We start from the raw sequence: 22,913 nt of genomic DNA, 5'->3' as shown, positions 1-22,913 counted from the left end.
TTTTAGCATTAGTGGTCTACCTCAATATATTATACATAATTTTTTAGGGGGCAGATAGGGTTTCAATATGATAGCAGATTCGTTTTTTTTATTTTCTTGGTTTTCATTGGGAATAGATAGTAAAAAAAAATTGAGTCTTTCTGACCAAAAAAAAAAAAAATTGGAGAAAGTATTTGCCTGAATTATTTCCCTACGCTTCATTTACTTAATTTGCACGCCCCCATATAGTCTACCCAAAAAAATATCAACAAAGTCTGCTGATTAAAATTATATCAAATTTGTGAGACTTTTATGTAATGTAAAGGAATGGTAGAGCTCAAAATAAAAGTATGCATTTTTCTTTAGCAAAGCTGCATTCCTCCTTCGACACATTTAAACATGCAAGAAATGAAAAAAAAAAAATTGTTTAAATTGGTTGTAAAACACTAAGATAAGATCAAGTTGGGATGGAGAGAAAATTAGCACGACAACGACTTTTTCACTGGTTTGTGTTTGTTAAAAATCCAAATGGCGTTGTGATTACTTACATAAGCATTTGACGCTTGCACAGTAAACACAATTGTCATTAACGAGTTTTAACATCATTGTTGGGACCTGAGATAATTTTTTTCCTTAACTTTGAGGCAAAATGTGTGTGTGTGTGTGTATATATATATATACAGCATCTCACAAAAGTAAGTACACGCCTCACATTTTTGTAAATATTTTATTATATCTTTTCATGTGACAACACTGAAGAAATGACACTTTGCTACAATGTAAAGTAGTGAGTGTACAGCTTGTATAACAGTGTAAATGTGCTGTCCCCTCAAAATAACTCAACACACAGCCATTAATGTCTAAACCGCTGGCAACAAAAGTGAGTACACCCCTAAGTAAAAATGTCCAAATCGGGCCTAAAGTGTCAATTTTTTGTGTGGCCACCATTATTTTCCAGCACTGCCTTTACCCTCTTGGGCATGGAGTTCACCAGAGCTTCACAGGTTGCCACTGGAGTCCTCTTCCACTCGTCCATGACGACATCGCGGAGCTGGTGGATGTTAGAGACCTTGCGCTCTTCCACCTTCCATTTGAGGATGCCCTACAGATGCTCAATAGGGTTTAGGTCTGGAGACATGCTTGGCCAGTCCATCACCTTTACCCTCTGCTTCTTTAGCAAGGCAGTGGTCACCTTGGAGGTGTGTTTGGAGTCATTATTATGTTGGAATTCTGCCCTGTGGCCCAGTCTCTGAAGGGAGGGGGATTATGCTCTGCTGCAGTATGTCACAGTACATGTTGGCATTCATGTTTCCCTCAATGAACTGTAGCTCCCCAGTCCTGGCAGCACTCATGCAGCCCCAGACCATGACACTCCCACCACCATGCTTGACTGTAAGCAAGACACACTTGTCTTTGTACTCCTCACCTGGTTGCTGCCACACATGCTTGACACCATCTAAACCAAATACATTTATCTTGGTCTCATCAGACCACAGGACATGGTTCCAGTAATCCATGTTCTTAGTCTGCTTGTCTTTAACAAACTGTTTGCAGGCTTTCTTGTGCATCATCTTTAGAAGAGGCTTCCTTCTGGGACAACAGCCATGCAGACCACTTTGATGCAGTATGCAGGGTATGGCAGGAGCACTGACAGGCTGGCCCACCCCTTCAACCTCTGCAGCAATGCTGGCAGCACTCATATGTCTATATCCCAAAGACAACCCTGGATATGACGCTGAGCACGTTCACTCAACTTCTTCGGTTGATCATTGGGAGGCCTGTTCTGAGTGGAACCTGTCCTGGTAAACCACTGTATGGTCTTAGCCACTGCACTGCAGCTCAGTTTCAGGGTCTTGGCAATCTTATAGCCTAGGCCATCTTTATGTAGAGCAACAATTCTTTTTTTCAGTTCCTCTCTCATACTGACCAGAGAGATAACACCAAATTTAACACACCTGCTTCCCATTCACACATGAGACCTTGTAACACTAATGAGTCACATGACACCGGGGAGGGAAATGGCTAATTAATTGGGCCCAATTTAGACATTTTCACTTAGGGGTGTACTCACTTTTGTTGCCAGCGGTGTAGACATTAATGGCTGTGTGCTGAGTTATTTTGAGGGGGACAGCAAATTTGCACTGTTATACAAGCTGAACACTCACTACTTTACATTGTAGCGAATTGTCATTTCTTCAGTGTTGTCACATAAAAAGATATAATCAAATATTTACAAAAATGTGAGGGGTGTACCCATGGTGGATGGAGCTGCAACAGCTTTGTCCCAACCTCGGTACTCAAAGGAAGTGCCATGACATCACTACATTCCCGATGTGAACACAATACAGAAGCATGCACTTCCCCACGTATGCAAGGGCAAACAGCTGTTCGGGACCCCCATTACACTCCCCATGCGTAGATGGGGCTAAGGTCTCTGCCAGGTCCAAGCCACATCTGTGCACATGTGGAATCGAGTGCAACGTCCATCTCACCCAGATATGAAACTACAAAAAGGTAACAAACACACACACACACAAAAAAAAAATTAAATGTTATGCAATTGTGAGGGAAGAAAGGGGCTGGAGCCAGGTTCAAATTGTTTGTTTTATGGGGATGCAGGTCGACTTTTAACTCAAAAATTGCTTGTGGTCTTCTAAGAAGTTCATCTCATCAGGTGCATCCTGCAAACTACTATAGCACTACCCAAGGGTTACACAAGGGCAGCTTGTAACTGGCTCCCCTATTCTTCCACAGCCAGGAAACCTGCATTTCCAACTTGCATCCAGACACAAGAAATCAGTCCCTTGGCTTGTTTTTGTTGTTTTATTGGGGAGAACAATGTGGATAGGGTGTAGAGATTATGGAATGTCCAACTTGACTTGAAGAACAACAGATAAGGACAAACGTCCTTCCTATGTACAGAGAAAAAATCCTGGAGTTGTTAGAAACCCCAGTCTCTTTGGTTTAGTGGTAAAAGTCCCCTATGAACCAGGAGCTCTTAGTCCCCTTTGGAAAATAGCATAAAATGTTGCTAAAATGCATGTCTACCAGCCCACACGGCTGCTTCAAAGATCTCCAAGGACAAGGGGTAAAGGTTTAGGCACAGCACTGTCCCTTGAAAGCTTGCTACATGTGGCAGTCTTTCCCCGGAATCCGTGGGTGTGCTGATGTACTCATTCTGTCCTCCTTGCTCCCTGCTGCTCTTTGGCAATATTCCTTCTTAAACTGGACACTGAAAGGATTCTTCCATGCCAGCCTGAGCCACATCCTGAAGGCAGAGCCCCCCCTAGACCCAGGGGTTCCCTCCTAGGCCACTGACAGTATCCTTAGCATTCCATCTTCTACCCAACTCCCCTGCTAGCTTGGCTGCACCATATTTAAGGGCTAATCCATCCACCCTGCCAGGATATTTTGCATGGGGATTGGTCAGACTCCCTTAAGTGTGCAGATCAGGACTTCCTAGCCCCCACCCACTAACTCCCAGAAGCTTCTCCAAGCCTCTAGATCAGTGGTTCTCAAATCCGGTCCTCGGGACCCACTAACAGGCCAGATTTTAAGTATTACCTTGGGGGATGCAGACTAGAATACTGCAATCACTGAGAAGCAAATGAGATCACCTGTGATGTAATTTAGTTATCTTGCAAACCTGGCCTGTTGGTGGGTCCCGAGGACCGGATTTGAGAACCACTGCTCTAGATCTAGGGGGAGGCACCAAAGACCTGCACTGTAGAGCCATCCAGCCTGACCTGCAGTAACCCAACCCAATAACAGACTCAACTTACCATGAATAATAAACTTTTATTTATCTACACTAACACTAGTAGCACACTTTGCCAGTGGCCAAGTATTATTTTTTATTATTATTATTATACAGGATTTATATAGCGCCAACAGTTTGCACAGCGCTTTACAATGTGAGGGAAGACAATACAGTTACAATACAATTCAAAACAGGAGGAACTGCTCATTAGAGCTTACAATCTAGAAGGGAGGGTCAAGTGAAACAAAAGGCAATAACCGTGGGGGATGGGCTGATGGAGAAAATGGAGGTACATTTGTTAGGTGTGGGTAGGATAGGCCTCTCTGAAAAGGGGGGTTTTAAAGAGATCGCCTTAAAGCTAATAGAGTAGGAGATAATCGGACAGATAAGGGTAAGGAGTTCCATAGGGTTGGAGAGGCTCTGGAAAAGTCCTGGAGGCGAGCATGGGAGGAGGTGACGAGGGAGCTAGAGAGCAGGAGGTTAGAGAGGAACGAAGAGAGCGATTAGGTTGCTTTTCATTCCTGAAATGTACCTTCAATTATGTATTACTGTATGGTCCCACCTGTTATGTTATCCTTGTGTCCTCGGGATTTGAGTTTGGTTCTGGCTGTTTTTCATAAATTGCCTTTGGAACCAATTTAGGATACTCCGTTAGTCTTATTGACTCAGAAGGTGTTTTTTTTTTGGATGCAATTATTTGAGAAGGTGTCAGAGCTGGAAGACCTTTCGTTTTAGGAGCCATTCTTTGGTCTTTCACCATGATAGGGTGTTGTTACGGCCTCATGCATCTTTTTTTTGTCGAAAGTGGTTTCAAGTTTTCTTTTGAATCAGGTCATTCTCTTACCCTCCTTTTTTCCTACTCTACAGTCAACAAAGAACGACGCTCTTTAAATGTGGTTCGGGTTGTCAGAGCTTTTTAAGGTTATCTGCACAGTTCAGACAGTCAGACTTTTTCTTATAGCAGAAGGCCATATGAGTCAGGCGGCATCTAAACAACTATTCACGGTGGTTCCATTAGTCATTTGCTCAAGCCCCAGGCCTGAAGGCTAAGGTTCCGTCTTTTTTGGGCAAAAACACACTCTACCAGGTGTGTGGAGGATCTTGGGCTATTTGTCATCAAGCATCAGTGGCTCAGGTCTGCGAGGCTGCAACCTGGTTTTTGGCTACGTACATTCATGTGGTTTTAACAGGTAGATGTTGGGTGCTACACAGGATACTGCTTTTGTCCACAGCATGTTTTGGGCGTCAGAATAAATTCCTTAAGACTGATGGCGCTTTTTTTAGCCGTGTCTCTCTGTCCTCAAGTGTATTGCTTTGGGACATCCCAGATAGCCATGATTATAGCCTGCTCTGTGTCCCGTTATGTATGATAAAGAAAATTGGATTTTTTCTATTTACAGTACTTACCTGTAAAATCTGTTTCTTTGAGTACATCATGGGACACAGTGGTCCCTCCCCTCTTTCTGGGAGTTCAATGCTTGCTACAAAATTGAGAAACTTCATTTAACCACTTTACTGCCGGAGGATTTTGCTGTCTTACGTCCAGGCCACTTTTTGCGATTCGGCACTGTGCTAATTTACCTGACAATTGCGCGGTCATGCAACGCCGTACCCAAACAAAATTTACGTCCTTTTTTCCCCACAAACAGAGCTTTCTTTTGGTGGTATTTGATCACCTGTGCGATTTTTACTTTTTGTGCTATAAACAAAAAAAGAGTGTAAATTTTGAAAAAATAACAATATTTTTCAAATTTTTTTATATGAAATTCCCCCCCCCCCCCCAAAAATGTAAAAATCAAAATTTTTTAAAATTTTTGGCCAATTTGTTTTCTGCTACCTATGTTTGGTTTAAAAAATCACAATAAGCATATTTTGATTGGTTTGCGCAAAAGTTATTGCGTTTACTAACTAAGGGAAAGATTTCTGTCATTTTTGGTGTTTTTTAACGAGTAATAGCGGTGATCTGCGATTTTTTTTTTGCGGGACTTCGACATTGCGGCGGACAGATCGGACCCTTGACTGACATTTTTTACACTTTTGGGGGTACCAGTGACATTTCTACAGTAATCAGTGCTATAAATATGCACTGTTACTGTAAAAATTACACTGGCAGGGAAGGGGTTAATTTTGTTGGTGATCAAGGGGTTAATGTATGCCTGGTGCTTACTAACGTGTGGGGGGAGGTGACTGAGTGACACAGGGACAGATCGCAGGTTCAGCTATGCTGAATCCTGCAATCTGTCACTGTCTGTCACTTAGGAGATCTGCCCGCTTTGTTTACACAAGCGGGCGGATCTCCAGACTCGATTCCCCGATGATCGGGGAAGAGCGGCAGTGATTACCGCCGCTCCTCCCCTGGCCCGTCTCCCACTGTGACTGAATACAGCGGGAGCGAGCCTCCAGCGGCGCGCGCACGCCGCCCACAAGGGGAGGAGTCCAGCGACGTAGGTCTACGTCGCTGGACGGGAACTAACCACTTTGCCGCAGTACAGTCAACGTGACTGGTCGGCAAGTGGTTAAATAGGGGAAGACTTCCCGTTTGATTGGTCTGCCAGTGTCCATTCACCTATAGGTGGCACAGAACCCAGATAGTCATGAATATAACCTGCTCTGTGTCCCGTGCTGTACTCCAAGAAATGGATTTTACAGGTAAACAAGTAGGAAAAAAAATAAAAATTTTTAATTTTATATACGCAAATTTGCTTCGGTCCAATTTTAATGCATGTGCTCCAAAGACAAGCGGTGCTCAAATACTAAAGACCACATAGAGAAAAGCCAATGGTTAGCTGACAATTCTACACATAATGTACAGACGGCATTCTTAGTGACAGCAAGAACCAAGCTTTGATTTTCATGTTTTTTTCTGTAATATACGTATACATTCATATAAATTCATCTAAATGGCTGCAATTTTGTTTATTCCTCTTGGTTTCTAGCTCAAAATCGCATAGCAGGAGAAGGGAAAGGTATCAAAGATGAGCTTATCACCCTGGAAGTTGTGTCACCGAACGTTCCAGACCTGACGCTGATCGATCTGCCAGGAATCACGCGAGTCGCTCTACCTGAGCAGCCCCCAGATATTGAGAAGCAGGTTCGTCTTATGGCCTTAAAGTGGAAATCCAGATATATTACCTATCACCCACCTCCCTCACCCTCTATTTTCTTTTTTTTTTTTTTTAAACCTGCTTGATATACGTTTTTTCTGCAGTCTTCTTGCTGGTCCAATGAAGTCACCGGGAATGCCACTTCTTCTGGGGGAGAGGGGTGAGAATTCTTCCTAGACTGAACAGTAGTCACATACCTATGCCTGAGTGCCACCCAGTTCTGGAGTACCTTGGGAGCAGTGTGGGTGATAACCTGCTCCCAAGGGAGGCACGTAAATGACCGTGTGGGCTAATCTGATGACATTTACCTTGCACATTTTGTCATGTTACAACCAAAAACGTAAATGTATTTAATTGGGATTTTATGTGATAGACCAACACAAAGTGGCACATAATTGTAAAGTGGAAGGAAAATGATAAATGGTTTTCAAAATGTTTTACAAATATGTAAAAAGTGTGGCATGCATTTGTATTCAGCCCGCTGAGTCAATACTTTGTAGAACCACCTTTCACTGCAATTACAGCTGCAAGTCTTTTTGATATGTCTCTACCAGCGTGGCACATCTAGTGAGTGAAAGTTTTGCAGATTCTTCTTTGCAAAACAGCTCAAGCTCTGTCAGATTGGATGGAGAGCGTCTGTGAACAGCAATTTTCAAGTCTAGCCACAGATTCTCGATTGGATTTAGGTCTCGACTTTGACTGGGCCATTCTAACACATGAATATGGTTTGATCCAAGCCATTCCATTGTAGCTCTGGCTGTATGTTTAGGATGGTTGTCCTGCTGGAAAGTGAACTTCTGTCACAGTCTTGAGTCTTTTGCAGACACTAACCGGTTTTCTTCTAAGATTTCCCTGTATTTGGCTCCATCCATTTTCTCATCAACTCTGACCAGCTTCCCTGTCCCTGCTGAAGAAAAGCATCCCCACAACATGATCCTGCCACCACCATGTTTCACGGTGGGGATGGTGTATTCAGGGTGATGTGCAGTGTTTTCCATCACACATAGCGTTTTGCTTTTAAGCCAAAAAGTAAAATGTTGGTCTCATCTGACCAGAGTACCTCCTTCCACATGTTTGCTGTGACCCCACATGACTCTTCACAAACTGCAAAGGGGACTTCGTATGGCTTTCTTTCAACAATTTCTTCCAAAAGGCCAGATTTGTGGAGTGCAGGACTAATAGTTGTCCTGTGGACAGATTCTCCCACCTCAGCTATGGATCTCTGCAGCTCCTCCAGAGTTACCATTGGTCTCTTGGCTGCTTCTCTGATTAGTGCTCTCCTTGCCCGGCCTGTCAGTTTAAGTAGACACCCATATCTTGGTAGGTTTGAAGCTGTGCCATACTCTTTCCATTTTCAGATGATGGATTGAACAGTGCTCTGTGAGATGTTCAAAGCTTGCAATATATTTTTATAACCAAACCCTGCTTTAAACTTCTCTACAACTTTATCCCTGACCTGTCTGGTGCGTTCCTTGGCCTTCCTAATTCTGTTTGTTCATTAAGGTTCTCTAACAAACCTCTGAGGGCTTCACATGACAACTGTATTTATACTGAGATTAAATTACACACAGGTGGACTCTATTTACTCATTAGGAGACTTCTGAAGGCAATTGGTTTTAATAGATAGTTTAGGTAGGGGTATCAGAGTAAAGGGGGCTGAATACAAATGCACTTTTTAGATATTTATTTGTAAAACATTTTGAAAACCATTTATCACTTTCCTTCTGCTTCCCAATTTTGTGTCATTTTGCGTTGGTCTATCACATAAAATCACAATAAAATACTTTTACGTTTTTGGTTGTAACGTGACAAAATGTGGAAAATTATAAGGGGTACGAATACTTTTTAAAGGCACTGTATATGTAGATAGGGGCAGTCGTATTTTTACATTACATAAGCAGCCTCTGCTTCTTCCTTTGCAGTGCTACATGATGGTTGTGCTTTACTGCTCCTTACCACAGTGAAAGTCTATGCATCATCCAGCTATTTGAAAGCAATGTATTTCTCATGTGGCTGATGTCTTCTTAGCAGAGGTTATCAACCCTGATTTTAATTAGAAATGTAATTGCTCACCTTAATGCTTGAGTAAATAAATCCCACTGTGCATTATATATATATATATATAAATTATATTGCCAAAAGTATTGGGACACAGATGAACTTTAATGGCATCCCTGTCTTAGTCTGTTGGGTTAGTCCGCAGTGTTCAATATTGAGTTGGCCCACCCTTTGCAGCTATAACAGCTTTAACTCTTCTGGGAAGGCTGTCCACAAGGGTTAGGAGTGTCTATGGGAATGTTTGACCATTCTTCTAGAAGCGCATTTGTGAGATCAGGCACTGATGTTGGACAAGAGGGCCTGGCTCGCATTCTCCACTCAAATTCATCCCAAAGGTGTTCTAATGGGTTGAGGTCAGGACTTTGTGCAGGCAGTCAAGTTCCTCCACCCCAATCTCGCTTATCCATATCTTTATGGACCTTGCTTTGTGCACTGGTGCGCAGTCATGTTGGAACAGGAAGGGGCCATCCCCAAACTCTTCCCACAAAGTTGGGAGCATGAAATTGTCCAAAATGTCTTGTTATGCTTAATAGTTCCCTTCACTGGAACTAGGGGGTCAAGCCCAACCCTTGCAAAACAAACCCGCACCATAATCCCCCCTCCACGAAACTTTACACTTGGCACAATGCAGTCAGCCACGTACCGTTCTCCTGGCAACCACCAAACCCAGACATGTTCATCGGATTGCCAGAAAGAGAACACGTCTCCACTGCTCTAGAGTCCAATGGCAGCCTGCTTTACACCACTGCATTTGACGCTTTGCATTACACTTGGTGATATAAGGCTTGGATGTAGCTGCTTGGCCATGGAAACCCATTCCATGAAGCTCTCTACGCACTGTTGTTGCCAGGGCTTTTTTTCTCAGAAAATAGGTACAGGAACTCAGCCACGACCACACACATCCTCCAAACCGCATTAAATAGTGGATGTGGTCAAATTCCACTAACAGTGGGAGGTTTAAAAGGGGCATTGAATATAAGGAGTGTATTATGTACAGAGTGCAGAGTTTGGGGGGGGGGGTTGCACCCAGTGCAGAGTTTAGGGGTGCGCTACACACACAATACAGAGTTCAGCCTTCTTCCACAGCTGCTTATCTTTGCATTTCTATCCAAATCTCGTTTTCACCCCTCTTCAGCTCTGACCTCTGAATGCAACCCCCTCTCCACTGCCCAATCTTCTCCCCACCTCTTTAAAAGCTCCACGATCTTCCACATGTTGTCCTTTTGTTGCTGTATTAAGCTTAAGATCCCAGTCGGCTCTAGTACTCCCACACACTGTATTTAGCTCCGTCTCTCTCTCACTCTGAGAGGTTATCCAGTGAGGGTGTAGGCATCTACATTGCACCCCGGACACCTGCATTTCTCCTGTCCCTGTCCTGCACTCAGTGGGAGCCACTCAGTATATCAGATCTGGGGGAGCCGTTGGGAGACAAGCTGTCACTTGTAAACACTGAAGCCGGACTTCTGTGTTTACAAGTGATAGTGGGGAGCAGGGAGCAGAGGGCCTGAGCCAGAGGTGCTGGAACTGAGTTCCACCAAGTTCTAGCTGAAAAAAAGCCCTGGTTGTTGTGCTAATCTGAAGGCTACATGAATTTTGGAGGTCTGTAGCTATTGACTCTGCAGACAGTTTGTGACTTCTGCGCATTGTGCGCTTCTGCATGCGCTGACCCTGCTCTGTCATTTTACGTGGCCTACCACTTTGTGGCTGAGTTGCTGTTGTTCCCAGTTGCTTTCACTTTGTTATAATAACACTAAAAGTTGACCGTGGAATATTTAGTAGCAAGGAAATTTCACGGATGGGCTTATTGCACACATAGTAACCAATTACAGTACCACGCTTGAATTCACTGAGCTCCTGAGAGCGACCCATTCTTCCACAAATGTTTGTAGAAGAAGTCTGCATACCTAGGTGCTTGATTTTATACACCTGTGGCCATGGAGGGGATTTGAACCCCCGAATGGGTGTTCCAATACTTATGGCAATATAGTGTGTGTGTATATGTATATGTGTATATATTATATGTACATATATATGTATATATACAGTGGGTACGGAAAGTATTCAGACCCCCTTAAATTTTTCACTCTTTGTTATATTGCAGCCATTTGCTAAAATCATTTAAGTTCATTCTTCTTCCTCATGAATGTACACATAGCACCCCATACTGACAGAAAAACACAGAATTGTTGACATTGTTGCAGATTTATTAGAAAAGAAAAACTGAAATATCACATGGTCCTAAGTATTCAGACCCTTTGCTGTGACACTCATATATTTAACTCAGGTGCTTTCCATTTCTTCTGATCATCCTTGAGATGGTTCTACACCTTCATTTGAGTCCAGCTGTGTTTGATTATACTGATTGGACTTGATTAGGAAAGCCACACACCTGTCTATATAAGACCTTCCTGATCACAATGCATGTCAGAGCAAATGAGAATCATGAGGTCAAAGGAACTGCCTGAAGAGCTCAGAGACAGAATTGTGGCAAGGCACAGATCTGGCCAAGGTTACAAAAAGATTTCTGCTGCACTTAAGGTTCCTAAGAGCACAGTGGCCTCCATAATCCTCAAATGGAAGACGTTTGGGACGACCAGAACCCTTCCTAGAGCTGGCCGTCCGGCCAAACTGAGCTATCGGGGGAGAAGAGCCTTGGTGAGAGAGGTAAAGAAGAACCCAAAGATCACTGTGGCTGAGCTCCAGAGATGCAGTCAGGAGATGGGAGAAAGTTGTAGAAAGTCAACCATCACTGCAGCCCTCCACCAGTCGGGGCTTTATGGCAGAGTGGCCCGACGGAAGCCTCTCCTCAGTGTAAGACACATGAAAGCCCGCATGGAGTTTGCTAAAAAACACCTGAAGGACTCCAAGATGGTGAGAAATAAGATTCTCTGGTCTGATGATACCAAAATAGAACTTTTTGGCCTTAATTCTAAGCGGTATGTGTGGAGAAAACCAGGTACTGCTCATCACCTGTCCAATACAGTCCCAACAGTGAAGCATGGTGGTGGCAGCATCATGCTGTGGGGGTGTTTTTCAGCTGCAGGGACAGGACGACTGGTTGCAATCGAGGGAAAGATGAATGCGGCCAAGTACAGGGATATCCTGGACAAAAACCTTCTCCAGAGTGCTCTGGACCTCAGACTGGGCCGAAGGTTTACCTTCCAACAAGACAATGACCCTAAGCACACAGCTAAAATAACGAAGGAGTGGCTTCACAACAACTCCGTGACTGTTCTTGAATGGCCCAGCCAGAGCCCTGACTTAAACCCAATTGAGCATCTCTGGAGAGACCTAAAAATGGCTGTCCACCAACGTTTACCATCCAACCTGACAGAACTGGAGAGGATCTGCAAGGAGGAATGGCAGAGGATCCCCAAATCCAGGTGTGAAAGACTTGTTGCATCTTTCCCAAAAAGACTCCTGGTTGTATTAGATCAAAAGGGGGCTTCTACTAAATACTGAGCAAAGGGTCTGAATACTTAGGACCATGTGATATTTCAGTTTTTCTTTTTTAATAAATCTGCAACAATGTCAACAATTCTGTGTTTTTCTGTCAGTATGGGGTGCTATGTGTACATTCATGAGGAAGAAGAATGAACTTAAATGATTTTAGCAAATGGCTGCAATATAACAAAGAGTGAAAAATTTAAGGGGGTCTGAATACTTTCCGTACCCACTGTATATATATTATATGTGTATATATATATATATATATATATATATATATATATATAATCTCAATGTGAAAATGAAATGTAATATAAAGCACAGGGGCTTTCACATCAGAAAACATTTAAACAAGAGCGGATGTGATTGAAATAACAGAACAATGATAGAATAATGTAAGCTCCGTGATCCTAAACAAGAAATACCCAGTATCAGGTGATGTCAGCTGAGAAATTTGTTAAGATGAAGCGATATGAAAAGGTGGGGGGGTTATAGGGTTATGCTGGCTAGGTCCACAGAAAGGTGGGACATAATGGGGCCATGGGTCCCAAATTCTAAGGAACTTGAGTTGGGAATTGTTGAGGATGCTAGACATTTTTCATAGATCAGCATAAGGGTCATGCGGGCTTTGACTTCTGTAAGGATGCTGAGGGCTTCATGCAGGCCTTGGCTATTGCTTTTTTGGCTGCCAAAAAAGGAACATGGCCAGTCGTTATTGAGAAGAATTAAGGCTTGGATTTGGGCAGTGAAAACAGGCATATTTAACCTCTGTAGAGATGAGGAGATTAAATAAAGTATGGAGAAGCCCAAAAACTCTATACAAAAAGAAGAGCAGTCTCAGGCAGGACCAGTAGTTTAAGTTTGCCAAGGCTATCCGGGCTGGAACTCAGCACCATCAAAAAAGAACTTTATAGGCTGATTCCATTATATTCGTGTTAATAGAGCATTTGGCCATCTTTGACCAAATCTTGTTCCAATCATCGATGTCAATGGGAGCAGACAGGTCACGTGTCCAGTTTGTCAAATACGAAAGTGATTCTGGGGAGCCACAATTGTTAAATATGGCTTAAAGGATGGAGATGAACTTAGGTGCACCAAGGGTGTGCAAACAGATATATTTTTAAATACTGTCTTGGCATACAGAAATGTAGATAGGTGGTGCAAGGCTAGTATCCAGTGGCAAGGATGCAGGTAAAAAATGGAGTATGTGGATGAAGCCATGTTGAGTTCACCATTTAAAGTTTCTGCCTGGTCCTGTCCTGGAGGAAAAAGCAGATTATGGAGAATGAGCAGGAGTGGGAGGAAAAGGGACATTAACTTACCATAATAGTGTACTGTGTCCCACATTTTGAGGATGTGTTTCATCACAGGGCTTAAAGAAGGTGGGTGTGTCTTTGTGGTCTCAAGAAGAACCCAACGAGGGATGTAGGCATCATAACACTGGTGATATTTGGGCTGCCTTGTAATATTTGGTTAAGTTTCCGAACCCCAGACCTCCCTGAATCCTGTGAGTAAAGAGCATAGTGTTGGTAACCCTAGCTTGTTTGTAGGCCCCATGAAGGTTTTGGAGTAGGCAGAGATAATGAGGAGGGACCTGGACCATCAGTATATGGAAGTCGTAGAGAGCTTTCAGTCATTTTTAATGCAGAAATTCGCCCTATACAGGATAGGGAAGGGAACTTCCATGACTCCATGAGGGAGGTGCATATTAAGGTGTATTAGTTAGCCCCAAAAAATAGTAGGAGTCAAGTGGATGTCAAGGTACTCTAAGTTTTAGGAAGACCAATGGAAGGGGAAATTGTCTTGGATTTGGGAGACGACCGCTTGAGGTAAGGAATTGTTCAGTGCTTTGGATTTGGTTAGGTTAATTTGAAGGCCAGAAAGGGTGGTGAATTGTGTGATGGTTTGCCGAAGGTTTGGAAGTGTTATGGCGGGGGTTTTGAAGACCAGAGGGAGCGTCATCCGCGAACAGGTTGATTTTGTAATGTATTCCCACATTGAAAATTCCTGTGATGTCTGTATTGTTGCTATTGGTGCTGGTTAGGGGCAATATAGCTAGCATGAAGAGAATGGGTGACAGCCCTGCCTGGGTCCAAAAGCTATATGAAAGATAGAGGTACCCGGCGTAATTAACAGTTGCAGTGGGCGTTAAATAGAGGGCCAAAATCCAGGTAAGGATGGATTCCCCAAGCCCCATTTAAGCAGAAGATACTGTATCTAAGGTAATGCCACGAAAAGGTGTTGAAACCCTTAAATTTATCCAGAGAGAGCAGGAAACCTAGGATGTTTCTGTGGTGTAGAAGGTGAATAAGATATAAAACTTTGTGCACGTTATCACCAGCTTGGTATCCAGGGACAAAACCCACCTGGTCCCTGTGAATGAGAGAACAAAAGTATTTGGTAATCCTGACTCTTGGAACCTGCCCCAACAGTTTTTTGTCCATATTTAGGAGATAAAGTGAAATTGTTACAGCTCATCTCATGGCTCAGGGAAACATAGAGATGCGGGCTTGTAACAATGTTGGGGAGGGGAGTAAGCCCTTTTTGAGGGCGTTGAACATCTGGGTCAGGTGGGGTACCAAGAAAGAAGAGTACTTTTTATTATCAGAGACAGGAAAACCCATCGAGCCGGCTGATTTAAAGGGTTTTTAAGTTTTGATTGCTTGGGTGACCTCGGTCTCAATGATGTCTGCATTGAGGTTTAGACGTGCCTCCACAGAAAAAGAAGGGAGACGTAGATGCTGAAAGAAGAGGTCAGCTTCCACGGGGGAGAATGGGACTGGCTTGTTGTAGAGATTTTCCAAAAAGTTGGCAAAAACTATTTTAGTTGGGTCCAAGGCTTCTAATTGTGGCCTTGTGGGCCTCCCAGAGGTTGACTGGTATCAAGACAGAGCCTACATTTTCCATGAAGATTGAATCTAGATGAGTTTAGATTTGATGGAAGGAGTTCTGGGAGGTTAATAGGAATTAGTTCAGTTGCCATTGGAGGGATGGGCATGCAAGGTTTGCAAGGACAGTGGACAACAAGAGGGGGTCATGGACTGACCATGGTGTGGGAGGAATGGAGATATTTTGCACTAATGGTGGATGTTGAATGAGCATTAAAACATGATAAATCCTGTAGAAACTGTTATGGGGGTGGGAAACAAAGGGGAAATCTTTGGCTTACAGATGTAATTCCTGCCATACGTAAACAAGACCAGGTGTTTGTAGGAGGGTATGCATTTGCGCTTCTTGGGCAGGGTCATGTAAACGCATCAAGCTCGGGGGATACTGTCTATCTAAGAATGAGTTTAAGGAAATATTGGAATTGCCCATTAGAATCACAGTGCCCTTACTATGGTGTCTAACAACTTTTAGTAGGGGAGAAAAAAAACTTTTGTTTGGAAGTGCTTCTGGGCAAAGTGAGCTATGAGTATGACCACCTGATCCCAAGCTTTTTGTTTTATTTTAACACAGATTAAAGGTATCATCATGAAATACGTCACACGGCAAGAGACCATAAATCTTGTTGTGGTCCCGAGTAATGTGGATATCGCAACCACTGAAGCATTGCAAATGGCAAAGGAAGTGGATCCCAATGGAGAGCGAACAGTCGGTAGGTAAAAAAAATATAGTTTTACAAAGTTTACAATGTTTTATTACATTATTAAAATACGTCCAGGCAATTCTGTGTTTTGTTTCTACACCTCTGATCACTATATACAGGCTGCCGTTGCACACATAAGGCATATAACTGATATGCCATTGCTGTTGCTTAGTGGCATCGATCTTCCTCTTCTTTTTCTGATTGTTCAGTCATGAATTACAGAGAAATTTAAGCTGTAACTGTCTACAGTGGGTATAGAAAAGACTCACCCATTTAAAATAATCACATTTTGTTGCTTTGAAGACCAACATGAAGACAGACACAGTTTTTGTTTTATCCAGCTGTATTTAATCCAAGTGAAAGATATGATACCAACATGTCATTTAAAAAAGTTCAAAAACCGAATCACTGATTTGGAAAAAGGATTACCCTCCTAAAAATGGCTTGAAACCACAATCAAGTGTAGCTAACCGCCATCTCAATGGCACACAAAGCCATTTGTCTTTCTATTGTGATCAATTGTGGTCATTAGCTTAGCATGAAAAGAGCTTTCCTGGAGCATTTCAGTCCCTGATAGTGCAAATGAAACAAACAATCAACTATAGGTGGCAAGGCACTGTCAAAAGATCTCTGGGATAAAGTTGTGGGCAGGAACAAGTCAGGAGATGGATACAAAAAAATGTCAAAGGCTTTATCAATGCATAGAAGCACAGTGATGTCTAATATAGGTACAACACAGACCTTCCCTGGATCAGGACGTTCCTCTAAAATGGATGAAAGAGCCAGGAGGAAACTGGTCAAAGAGGCTACCAAGAGGCCTACAGCAACTCTGAAGCAGTTGCAGGAATGTATGACAGAGTGGTCATTGTGTGCACGTGACAACAATATCACAAATTCTCCACAAATGTGGCTTGCATGGGAGGGTTGCAAGAAAAAAACACTCCTCAAGAAAGGCCACAGGCAGTCACAACTGAGCTTTGCCAAAATGCAGCTTGAAGATTCTGAGACTGCAGTCCACAACTGATCACCATCAAATGTAACTGAACTTGAGCAGTTCTGCAAGGAAAAGTGGGCAAATATTGCAAAATCTAGATGTGCAAAGTTAGGAGAGACATCTCCCAACAGACTAAGGGCTGTAATTAAAGAAAAAGGTGGTTCAACAAAATACTGACATATGGGGGTGATCCTTTTTCCAACTCAGTGATTCTGTTTTTTCTGGACATGTTGGTGAGATTTCGAGCTACCCCCCTGGGGGCTGCTTAATGAAAACTGGTTGCCCCAACCGTGTGGGTCCTCTGACACCTTGGGTTCAGACATTTTGATAGTAACCATGACAATTAGGAGCACACACACAACTCGCATACAAGAGTTGAACTTTGTTTACTAAAGCATTAAAGGCATTAGAGGTTATTGAAATAAGCTTGTTTCTTACATTAGTTAAACTTAGCGAATGCTAATAATTGCAGGGGCAGGAGTAGCAACTCATAAAAAATGGTAAAATGGATCGAACAAATAGTCACGGTTCAAACCCGGTTTAGAAAGTGTCCTATGGGAACCAGCAGAAGAAGGGCAGGGGAATGGCCTTTAGCTATATTAGACCACTCCCTTCTGTTCCTCAATGCCACAGGTCCAGAGAAAATATAATATTGTATGTAATTCAACACAAACAGCTTAACCCGTATCAACTTTAACCGGCTCCTTTAAGGAATAGAGTCCCAGGTGGAAACAAGGCCTTTCTGGCACTACAAAATATCAATCCCTTGTGAGGGGGGAGGTTAATTGCTGTCCCTTTGAAGAAAAGAAACCCTGGAGTATTCAGCTAGCTCTTAGGTGATATTTCTGAAGTTATCCTGAATAGCAGAGTAAGGGAAATTAGGCTGATGTATCCTGGGAATCAGAGGCGTAACTAGAACCTTCAGGGCCCCGGTGCAAGAAACCATGAAGGGCCCCCCCCAGACCCCTGGCCGGGGCCCTTCCCTTCAAGCCTGGGGCTCTTCCCACTGATCCTGGGGCCCTTTACTCTCGTTGTGGTGCCCTTTATTATGGTCCTGCAGTGGGACCCTTTCAGTAGTTCTGCAGTGGGCCCCCTTCCCGCCATCTTGGGGTGGTGGAATGCCAGGGCCCGGTTGCAAGTTTGACCTTTGCGATCCTGGAAGTTCACCCTCTTTTGTCAGTAGCTTTTATTTTTTGGTATTTAAATTTTATTGTTTTTTATCATTTTATTTTATTTTTTTTACAATGTCACTGACTATGACTCTGTCCATTCAGAAAAGGAAGGAGCTTGTAAATTACATATTTACCGACCCTTTCCTGGTTCTCCATTGTGACATCCCCTGCAGCAGTCGGCAGGAATGGGGAGGGAGCAGGGGGGGGGGGGGGAACCAGGGGAGCACACAGGGGCCCAGAGACAACAGAACACAAGTGAACTGGATAGGAGGAGTGGCGGGGGAAGCATACAGAGGAACCAATCTCCTCCATTTTCCTCCTGCAGCTACAGGAGGAAAAAGGAGGACGGTGATTTCTCGACATGCTGCCCCCCCCCCCCCCCCCCTCCTATCCAGGTGTACAGAGGAGCCGCACAGGCCCCCTGGAGCATGGGGCCCGGTTGCAATTGAAACCTCTACAACCCCTGTAGTTACCTCCCTGCTGGGAATGCAAAGTGTGCCTGTGATATCCTGACACAAGATGAACACTGTAATTGCTTGACAGGGAGTGAGTATGGCACAGATTTTTTACAGGTGTAGGCAGAAGAAAAGACAACGTTGTCTGCATGCAGTGTCTCTTATCAGGAGAAGATGGACAGATGCCCCTTCACTGATCCCTGTGACTGGTGATGTCGAAGACGAGGTGTGAAGGCTCTGCAGCGACTCCCTCAGGGTCCTGGCTCAAGGGATGGCATCCGACCTCGCGTTGCAATGTGCCACGGCCCAGCTGGATCTGGCGTGGATGGAGCACACCGGACAACCAGCAGAGGCTGGCAATGGATGCCCTTGAACGCACATGCAATGACTCTCTCTCTCTCGCACAGGCCGCGGTTCGGCCACAGCACCGCCTGACACAGAGTCCTTGCTTGCAGATCCAGGCCGGGGTCCCAAGAGGAAGATCCCGCCCGCTTACAAGCCTTTTATCCCCTTTTCCAGCATCCTATCCTTCTTTCTCAGCCGGCTGATATTTGTAGTTCAAAAGAGTCCAGCTGGATGCAAATATTTGCTTGACCCCTAGAGCTCAGTCAGTGTATATTTAGGAAATGACAGCAGAGTCCAGGCTGAACACTAGGAGAAAAAAGCTTCAGAGCAGCGATGCTGCACAATGTCTGCTGAACACAGATAAGATTAGCCTGCTCTTGGCTACAGTTATACAGCTGGATAAAACAAAAACTGCGTCTGTCTTCATTTCAGGCTGCAAAGCAACAAAATGTGATTATTGTGAAGAGGGGTGATTCTTTTCTATGTCCACTGTATATCAGGAGTCTCCGAGCTTTTCAGTACAAGGGCAACATAGTATATTTAGAAATATATAGGCGGGCTGAAAAAATCCCAGTCAGAGCCCCACTTTACATCAGGGTCCCCATCAGAGCCCCCCTTGCTTTAGGATACCCATCAGAATCCCCTTTACTTTAGGATACCCATCAGAATCCCCCTTACATCAGGGTCTCCATCAGAGTCCCCCTTACATCAGGGTCCCCATCAGAGACCCCCTTACTTTAGGATACCCATCAGAATCCCCTTTACTTTAGGATATCCATCAGAATCCCCTTTACTTTAGGATACCCATCAGAATCCCTCTTACATCAGGGTACCCATCAGAGTCCCCCTTACATCAGGGTCCCCATCAGAGTCCCCTTACATCAGGATACCCATCAGAATCCCCCTTACATCAGGGTCCCTATCAGAGTCCCTAAGCTGCAAGCTGACTTGTAAGACTCAACCACAATCTGAGACAAGTGATATTACATGTTGGGGGTGAATAACTGCTGCTTATGGAAGGGGTGCTATACTTCTAATTTTCGATGCATGTGCCATATTCACAACCTTTTAATGATTGCATGCATCCTGCACCACTTTCATACCTCGTTTTCAGTTTGACATGTGACTGTGTTGTACTGATGATTTCAAGGGGTTACAATCCGCTGATATAGGATTGGGATCTGCTATTTTGTTTAGCATGCAGAAGTTATGAAATGCTATCACTTTTCAATTACACCAGCATAACACACATACAGTAAATCTGTCAAAGCCTTAACCCACATGTGTCAAACACAAGGCAGTGGGCCGAATCTGGCCCTCCAGGCCATTTCATGTGGCCCTCGCACTTCTACAGCTGAGGCAACCCCCTTGTCCCCGTCTTCGGGTTGTTTCAGCAGTCAGCAGCAGAGAGGAGGACAGAACTCCTCTTACAGATCCCGCGCCTCTCTGTGCAGCTGCAGCACCCTTTTGTGTCTGCCTCCCCTGGTCTCAGCATTAAGTTGACTCCAGCCCTCCTCTGGTCCACCTGCAGGCCCTGCACTTTCTGCTTCCCATCTCCACCCCCCACCTTCTTCCTGGCAGCAGCACAAGATGAGGGGGTTGCGCTGTGATATAAGGGAGGATGGGAGACTCTTGACATCTGATGTATGGGGTGCTCTGGACATCTAGTCTAACAAATACAACAGGCCCTAATGCTGATGCGACCTGTGCCCTAACCCTTTACATTGTATGGAAGAGCACTGGGGCCATCCTAAAAAATTTTAAACACAATTCTGAGTTTTAAAGTCAGAGTTATGAGATTACTAGTTTGGGCCATCCTTAACATTTTTCAACACAATTTAAAGTTTAAAGTCGGAACTCTGGGTTTCAAAGTTGGAACTCTGGGTTTCAAATTCAAAACTCTGGGTTTCAAATTCAAAACTCTGGGTTTCAAAGTCAAAACTCTGGGTTTTAAAGTCAAAACTCTGGGTTTTAAAGTCAAAACTCTGGGTTTTAAAGTCAGAACGTTGGGTTTCAAAGTCAAAACTCTGGGTTTCAACACCAGAACTTTGAGTTTCAAAGTCGGGACTCTGGGTTTCAAAGTCAGAACTCTGGGTTTTAAAGTCAGAACGTTGGGTTTCAAAGTCAAAACTCTGGGTTTCAAAGTCAAAACTCTGGGTTTCAAAGTCAGAACGTTGGGTTTCAAAGTCAAAACTCAGGGTTTCAACACCAGAACTCTGGGTTTCAAAGTCAGAACTCTGTTTCAAAGTCAAAACTCTGGGTTTTAAAGTCAGAATGTGGGTTTCAAAGTCAAAACTCTGGGTTTCAAAGTCAAAACTCTGGGTTTCAAAGTCAAAACTCTGGGTTTCAAAGCCAGTGATGATGTACCAGAAGGCACTGTCTCACCTAGAAAATAATATTGCCATTTAGCTTGACCTAGGTAGGTCACATATGGATGGTGTACTAATTTACCTTCCTCTATCTCATTACACAGGGATCTTGACTAAGCCAGACCTGGTGGACAGGGGAGCAGAAAACGATGTTGTAGGTGTGGTGAGAAACCAGGTATACATGCTTAAGAAAGGCTACACCATCGTGAAGTGCCGTGGGCAGAGTGAAATCATGAACAGAGTTTCCCTGGAGGATGCCACAAACAACGAGAGAGCTTTCTTTGAGAACCACCAATTTTTTAGGTAATGTGGCTAACCTCCCAACCGTACCTGGTTCAATGCCGATGTTTAGAGCCTTGAACAAACAGTAAAAATCAACTCTCCTTCAAAATCTGATTTAACACAAACATGATATCTCTCATACTAGGCTGTTCTTAGTAAGCTACTGTATATACAGCGCCCTGCAGCCCCCCACTAGCCATGATCAGTCTGTATTGCATAGAGAAGCACAGAGATCCAGTCACAGATTAATAAACAAGGAATATATAGGAAACGGGAATGTTTTATGTACAAATTTCATTAACTTGTTGATGATGGTGGAGGGAGTACACAATATCAGCAGATTAACCACTTTACCACCAGAGGATTTTGCTGTCTTACGTCCAGGCCACTTTTTGCGATTCGGCACTGTGCGACTTTAACTGATAATTGCGCAGTCATGCAATGCCGTACCCAAACAAAATTTACGTCCTTTTTTTCCCTACAAACAGAGCTTTCTTTTGGTGGTATTTGATCACCTGTGCAATTTTTATTTTTTGCGCTATAAACAAAAAAAGAGCAACAATTTTGAAAAAATAACAATATTTTTCACATTTTTTTAGATGAAATTCCTCCCAAAAAAATGTAAAAATCAAAATGTTTTATCATTTTAGACCAATTTGTTTTCTGCTACATATTTTTGGTAAAAAAATCGCAATAAGCGTATTTTGATTGGTTTGCGCAAAAGTTATTGCGTTTACTAACTAAGGGAAAGATTTGTCATTTTTGGTGTTTTTTAACGAGTAATGGCGGCGATCTGCGATTTCTTTTGCGGGACTGCGACATTGCGGCGGACAGATCGGACCCTTGACTGACATTTTTGACACTTTTGGGGTTACCAGTGACATTACTACAGTAATCAGTGCTATACATATGCACTGTTACTGTAAAAATGACACTGGCAGGGAAGGGGTTAATTTTATTGGAGAGGGAGGGGTTAATGTATGCCTGGTGCTTACTGACGTGTGTGGGGGGAGGTGACTGAGTGACACAAGGACAGATAGCAGGTTCAGCTATGCTGAACTCTGCAATCTGTCACTGTCTGTCACTTAGGAGATCCCCCCGCTTTGTTTACACAAGCGGGCGGATCTCCAGACTCGACTCCCGATCACCGCCGCTCCTCCCCTGGCCCGACTCCCGCTGTGACTGAATACAGCGGGAGAAGGGGGAGTGTCTGCCGACGTAGGTCTACGTCGTCAGACCTACAAGAGCCACTTTGCCGCAGTAGAGCTCTAGTGAGCAGCGGTAAAGTGGTTAAACTTCAGTTTTAAAGTGAACCTGTGCTTTTGCAGAGAAGAGGTGACTAATGCCTCGTACACACGT

At 43.7% G+C, this 22,913-nt stretch overlaps 1 protein-coding gene across 1 annotated transcript in view; it reads left to right on the top strand.

Annotated features, from left to right (window-relative positions):
* LOC309547943 (uncharacterized protein) overlaps positions 1–22,913 on the top strand; it is a gene marked incomplete at its 3' end in the record, with an annotated part of 206,728 nt that overhangs the window by 15,665 nt on the left and 168,150 nt on the right. The window contains exons 4-6 of the mRNA XM_082247940.1: positions 6,676–6,830; positions 15,808–15,946; positions 21,377–21,575. Of these exons, the coding sequence (XP_082104066.1) occupies positions 6,676–6,830; positions 15,808–15,946; positions 21,377–21,575 (493 nt within the window). The remainder of the gene's footprint in view (positions 1–6,675; positions 6,831–15,807; positions 15,947–21,376; positions 21,576–22,913) is intronic.

The sequence above is a fragment of the Pelophylax lessonae genome, assembly GCF_965119305.1.
Source record: "Pelophylax lessonae genome assembly, chromosome: 2".
NCBI lineage: Eukaryota > Metazoa > Chordata > Amphibia > Anura > Ranidae > Pelophylax > Pelophylax lessonae.
This window is presented reverse-complemented; position numbering and strand designations above follow the sequence as displayed.